The sequence below is a fragment of the Populus trichocarpa genome, chromosome 6, assembly GCF_000002775.5.
Source record: "Populus trichocarpa isolate Nisqually-1 chromosome 6, P.trichocarpa_v4.1, whole genome shotgun sequence".
NCBI lineage: Eukaryota > Viridiplantae > Streptophyta > Magnoliopsida > Malpighiales > Salicaceae > Populus > Populus trichocarpa.
The window spans coordinates 18201742-18207771 of record NC_037290.2 but is presented as its reverse complement, the minus strand read 5'-3'; the positions used below and the strand labels follow the sequence as shown (position 1 = coordinate 18207771).

Here is a 6030-nt window from a genome sequence, read left to right as displayed (position 1 = left end):
CATCTTCTCTATTTGTGACCAAGTAGGCAATCTTGAACATATGTAAAGTCATTAATGACATTTGAAAAAGAAAAACTCGGTATGATTTGTTTGTATGGTGTTGATGAATTTTTCTTTTGCAGGGTATTTACCACTATATAATAGAATGCCTCAAAGTATATGCATCACATTAACCTTGAATAAATTTAAAAATAAATATAATCAAGCATTAAGAATTTAATTTTGATAAACTGACTCGAAAATAGTATTATCATAAAAAAAAACAATCAGAAGTCAAAATCTCAAAACTATCCCAATTTTCTTAAAAGTTATTAATTTAAGTTTCAAATACGTTAGAAACCCTGTAAGATTTCAATAAACATGCTCCATGGTTTAATTAGCTGAGGCCACTTTCTCTCACCCCAAGACCTCAACAGACCACAGGCTCCGTCCATGCAACTCCAGCAAATAGTCTCCAAGCAACAACACTAATCCACCTCACACATCTCTTAGCTCAAGAGTTAAGATTTTTTTTGTAAGAAAATTCAGAGTTATTTTCTTAACAATCAGGTTTCTAATTGTTCTACATAATTAATTTTCTAAATTAACTTGATTAGTATTATACACACACACACACACACATTACCCATCTAATTCTCTCAATAAGAATACTGAAAGAGTATTTTCTTCCTAAACAGATAACAACCAAAATGGTAGCTGTTCAAAGCGGCTCTTCTTCTCTATTGAATCACCAGTCACCCCTATACACTGCATGCGGCACGTTAAAGCCTGTCAGGCCACTTCGAAGTCCAAATTGTCCAAGGACAAGCAAGAATCCCTCATGGCTATTTTACCCAGGACCAAATCACATCATCAATGGCAAGGGTACTGGCCCTCAAATTTTGTTTTATGTCAAAATATTAATTGCCTGCATACTTCCACATTTCCAGCAATTTTCTGCTTTGCTCTCAAAGACGCTTAAGGTAACAAACCATGTCTATCTTTATTCGTTACTTTAGTCTGTTTCTGCTATTTTTAATAGTTGCATGTTGGCTATCCATTTTTAGGACTGCATTTCATCTCCTCCAAATACCAACTTTGAAATTTTAGTTTTTTTTTCCTGACAATGGATTTTCCCATTCTTAGAAAATTACAGCTGACAAAACCTTTTTCTCACATCAGATAGCTGAATAAACTGATTAATCATGAAATCGGACTGCCCATGATGGAGCACTAAGACTTTTAGGCTTATTAGCTTTGATCCAACAATATTCGAAACATGTAGAATCAAAGAATGAAAGGCAGATAATATTGAAACAATATGAATATTATGGATATTAGGCATGCATGATTTTCAAGGGTTGCATTACTCCTGTAGGATATGTGTTGAGCAGTTTATACAGTTGATTTTCTTTTGACAGATAGATTAAGGGCGTAACACCCAGCTCAGAACACCCCCATTGTGTCCTCAGTTAAAAAGTTATTGTTACAAGCGACCAACTTAAAACCAACAGAGTTAGTTATTTTTAAACAGCTAACATTTCAGGTTTCTGTTAAGACAGAAGCATCAAGTCCTGCAACAAACTGTAAGAAAATAGGAAGAAACCAGTATGGCCAGCTTGGATGACTTCAGAACTACCTTAAATTGCATAACTAGTTCGCACAATTTAAGCATATATTTTTACCATATTGATTCTCTCCTTCTCTGGCTTCTCTTCTCTTTTACATATTTACATAAAATCTTCATTTATCATTTCTTACAATCTCGTATTCCTCCTTTCTCTGATCCGAAGGGAAAAACAAAGCGGTCAGCCTTGGATGTGACAAGAAAACTCGTTGCAATATGGAAAGCTTAAAGAACTCGTCGAACAGTTTTGTAAATTCAACAGGATCATATCAGGAAAAGCAAATTTGCTTCGTGCTACCCCCAAAAATAAATTCTCTTGGATTAGCAACGTACTTCGCAGAAAGAGGAAAAAATTATGACATGCTGGGTTATTCAATGCCAAATATCCAGTTGCAGTTGACAGTGATATTTTTTATCACTCAAGCTTTCCATTTTGTTCTCAAGCGCATAGGATTTCCGGCCATAATCTCACAGATACTTGTAAATTCCATGATCTTTTCCTTTCTCTCCTTCGGGTTTCTACCTGTTTCCGTGTTAAAAGGCTTTACAGATAAATGCACGCCCTTTATTTCACCTTGTATATAGCATGTATTCGAATTAAAATGCAACCACAATCTATGTAATCTCATCAGATGTAGTTCGTATGTTCTACCAGAAAAAGAAAAACTTGTCACATAAATGCAAATCTGCTAAACTATGTTTTTGTTTTCTTAATCACTTTACCAAGACTTGATGATTTCTAATTTTACCTTCTTTCTGAAATTTTACTTGCAGAGTTATAGATAACATATTCCTTGTAAGATCAATTCAGTTTTCCAGGAAATTAATCGATTTGCATCCCTCGTTGTTATTATGCAGGCAGGAATAATTTTCAGTCCTGTACTATTTAAAAGTAATATTTCAAAGAATCTATTTACCAAGGAAAGCTTAGAGCCTGTTGGTATGATAGCCGTAATTGGCTTTCAGTTCTTCATGTTTTCAAGTGGAGTAAAGTCCGATGTAAATATGCTGAAAAGTTTGGGAAGAAAGGTCTGGTCCATTGGCTTTCTGTCTGTGTTCCTGCCACTTCTGCTCGGTTTTGGAGCCTTAAAAATGACAACTGGCAGAGAAACCTTGTTTTTTGTTAATTTTGCTGCCGCAACATCATATTCTATCACTTCATTTCCTGTCATAGTTACCCTTCTCACTGACTTGAAACTTCTAAACTCTGAACTCGGCCGATTGGGACTATCGACCGCACAAGTCAGTGATGTTTTCAGCCTTTTTCTGATCTTTTTTTTGTCCGTGCTGAAAGTAATGAGCCAAGAAATGTACAGCAGGGAAAACATTTTTATAATTGCAGGCTTCATTGTTTTTGTTGCCGGTATTCTTAAGCCAGCACTGCATTCGCTGGTGAAAAAGCTCCGCAATGGCATGCCTCTGAAGGATGTATACATTTATCTCATCATGTCGTTGTTCCTCGGGTCTGTGTTCCTTTCACATTATTATGGACAGTCTGCTATCTTTGCTCCTTATATTATTGGTCTAGCTGTTCCCTCTGGGCCTCCTTTGGGGTCTGCTTTAGTGGAGAAATTCGAAGTGGTTTCCGGATTGTTCCTTCCACTCTTTGTTACGACCTGTGGCATGAGGTTGGACCTCTTAGAAACTAAATACACTGCAGAGATATCAATACCCGCTGCTGTTTCGATTGTTGTAATTACCTTATCCAAATTCTTGGTATGTTTCGTGTCACACTCGTACTTCTGGGAATTGCCAAAAAGTAATGCTGCTGCTTTTGCTCTCGTAATGTGTTCCAGAGGAGTGGTTGAGTTGGCCTTTTACACTTTCCTGAGTGATCAGCAGGTAATTAACCACGGACTAATCAATTTTCTTCATACGCTAACAACTATCTTCTTTTTTCCATTAATCCTTTAAGAAACTGCCATTGATTTTCCATTTCCATTTTATCTTAATAAAAGTGCAGATTGTAAAGGATGAATCATTTGTATTCATGCTTTTCATGGTCGTTCTCTTCAGTGGCCTTATACCATTTTTTGTTACATGTCTCTACAATCCGACAAAGAGTTACGCAGGACACCATATAAGAAGCCTTACGCATTCAGATTCCGATTCAGAGCTGCAAATCATTTCTTGTATCCATGCACCAGGGGATGTGACGGCAGTAATCAGACTTCTTGATGCCTCATGTGGTGGAGATAGCCCCATAGCAGTTACCGTCCTTCACCACATGAAGCTTGTTGCGCAATCCACGCCAATCTTCATTTCCCACAGAAAAGAAAGGCTAATACTATGTGAATACATATACTCCGTCAATGTCATCAATTTGTTTAATGAATTCGAGCAGAACACTCGTGGATCCGTTTCAATAAATGCTGTCACCGCAGTCTCTCCGCCAACGTCGATGCATGGTGATATTTGCTCAGTAGCAGTGGACAAGCTAGCATCTCTTATAATAATCCCATTTCATATCAGATGGTGGAAACAAGATGGGACCATTGAATCAGAGGATCATGCCCTAAGGGAATTGAATTGCAGGGTCCTTGAGAGTGCACCATGCTCTGTAGCTATCCTTGTCGATCGATGCAATAATATTCCAAGGAAGCCTGTCAGCAAAGATGATGAATTATCATTGACATATGATGTTGCTATGATCTTCTTGGGAGGCAATGATGACAGGGAAGCATTAACTTTTGCTATACGCATGGCAGAAGACACCAGGGTGAGGTTGTCTGTGGTGCATCTCATAGCCCCAAATAATGGTGTTAGTGGTGGTAATGAAGGTGTCAACATTAACTGTCAAGACTTTGAATCAACTCATGATTATATGGCTATGAGGGATATTAAGGAAAGAGAATACATAGCATATAGAGAGGTGATAGCAGAAGATGCAGCTGCAACTGCTTCAATTGTAAGATCCATCATGGATGAACATGAGCTAATAGTAGTTGGAAGAAGAAACATGGAAGATGACATTCCTCAAACAGCTGGTTTAAAAGAATGGTGTGAGCACCCGGAGCTGGGGGTTTTGGGTGACCTAATTTTATCGAACGAGACCAAGAGTACAAGTTCCTTGTTTGTTATACAAAAACAACAGCAAAAAAGTGCTCTAAACTAATACCAACTTGTACATGTCTTCAAATGGGGCTTAAAGTTCATTGAAAATTTTGCACTTATATTTTGAATAAATTACTTTGTACCAAATTTGTTTTACCAGTTCTGTTCTCCATTGAAAGTCAGTTCAGTTTTTAAAATCTCTTGACCTTGGCCCAAAATTACTCCTCATTGTGGATTCCCAGACTTCAGACAATTTTATGTGCCGCAGAATTAAATTAAGAGTTGTTGATACTGTTTAATCAAATGCTTTACTGATACGGAACATTAAATAAAAAGAATTAAAGTGAGAAAGAAGCTAAGAATTGAAAGTAAGTATATATATATATATATATATATATATATATATATATATATATATATATATATATATGGATAGGAAAGTATGTAACTCTGTAATATTTTTAATTAATCATTAAAAATCTATAATATTTAGAAAAATAGGGTATAGATATTATAAAAATTCTAACTAGAACAAGCAATTGAGCTTATAACCTACTAAAAAAAATATCCAACCAGTGGCGGAGGCAAGGGGAGGCTGGCAGGGGCCCCGGCCCCTGCAAGGAAAATTTTTTCCAGCCTCTCCCTTGAAATTTTAACCCCTTTTAGAATAAGTCTTTTAATTTGGCCCTTCTTGATTAATTTGGATAATCCAACAATAATTCAATTAAACCCAACAAATAAAGTCTAATTAATAAACCTTGACTAAAAGTTCATATAAATTAAACTAAAACATAAGCTAAAACTCAATCTCTTAATTATTTGGGCTACCCTCCATTATCTATGATCATACGAGTGCGTAAACAATGTCTCATGTCTGGTGTCTTCACCAATTCTCCTAGGGTTGGAAGAACTCGACCCCATCGAGTATAGGTAAAGACGGCTCCGATAACGCCTCTAAAGATAAGGATCAAGCCATTGTGACATCTCTTTGATAATCCAAGTATAGTCTGAATCTGGTCGTCTAGCCTATATACTAGGATTTGTTGAAGTTCACCATCCCTGGTAGAAACAACTTGTGCATTCAAAGTAACATTAAAATGTTCCTTTTTTGCCAAAGATAAGGATAATAGGGTAAGGGTTTCAAAAGGAACATCAGAGATAGGTTGTTGTGTTTTATATATAATGAGGGCTTTCATGTCAAAAGTAGAGTTAATATCAAAGTTTAGTGGCAATTTAAAGACATAATTATTTGATTCAATAATTTGTAACACTTTGAATGGTCTAGCACTACTTAGTTGCAATTTATGACTGGTTTTCAAAGGACACTGTTCAGGTTTAATTTGTATCATGAAATAATCTCCAACATTAAG

General features: G+C 36.3%; 1 protein-coding gene across 1 annotated transcript; it reads left to right on the top strand.

The window, feature by feature from the left end:
* The first annotated feature begins 689 nt into the window (after positions 1-689).
* LOC7485280 (cation/H(+) antiporter 3) lies at positions 690-4721 on the top strand. Its single transcript, XM_052453752.1, has 3 exons — positions 690-962; positions 2573-3448; positions 3570-4721. Exons 1-3 carry the CDS (start codon positions 690-692, stop codon positions 4719-4721), a joined length of 2301 nt encoding a protein of 766 aa, XP_052309712.1.
* The last annotated feature ends 1309 nt before the right edge of the window (positions 4722-6030 follow it).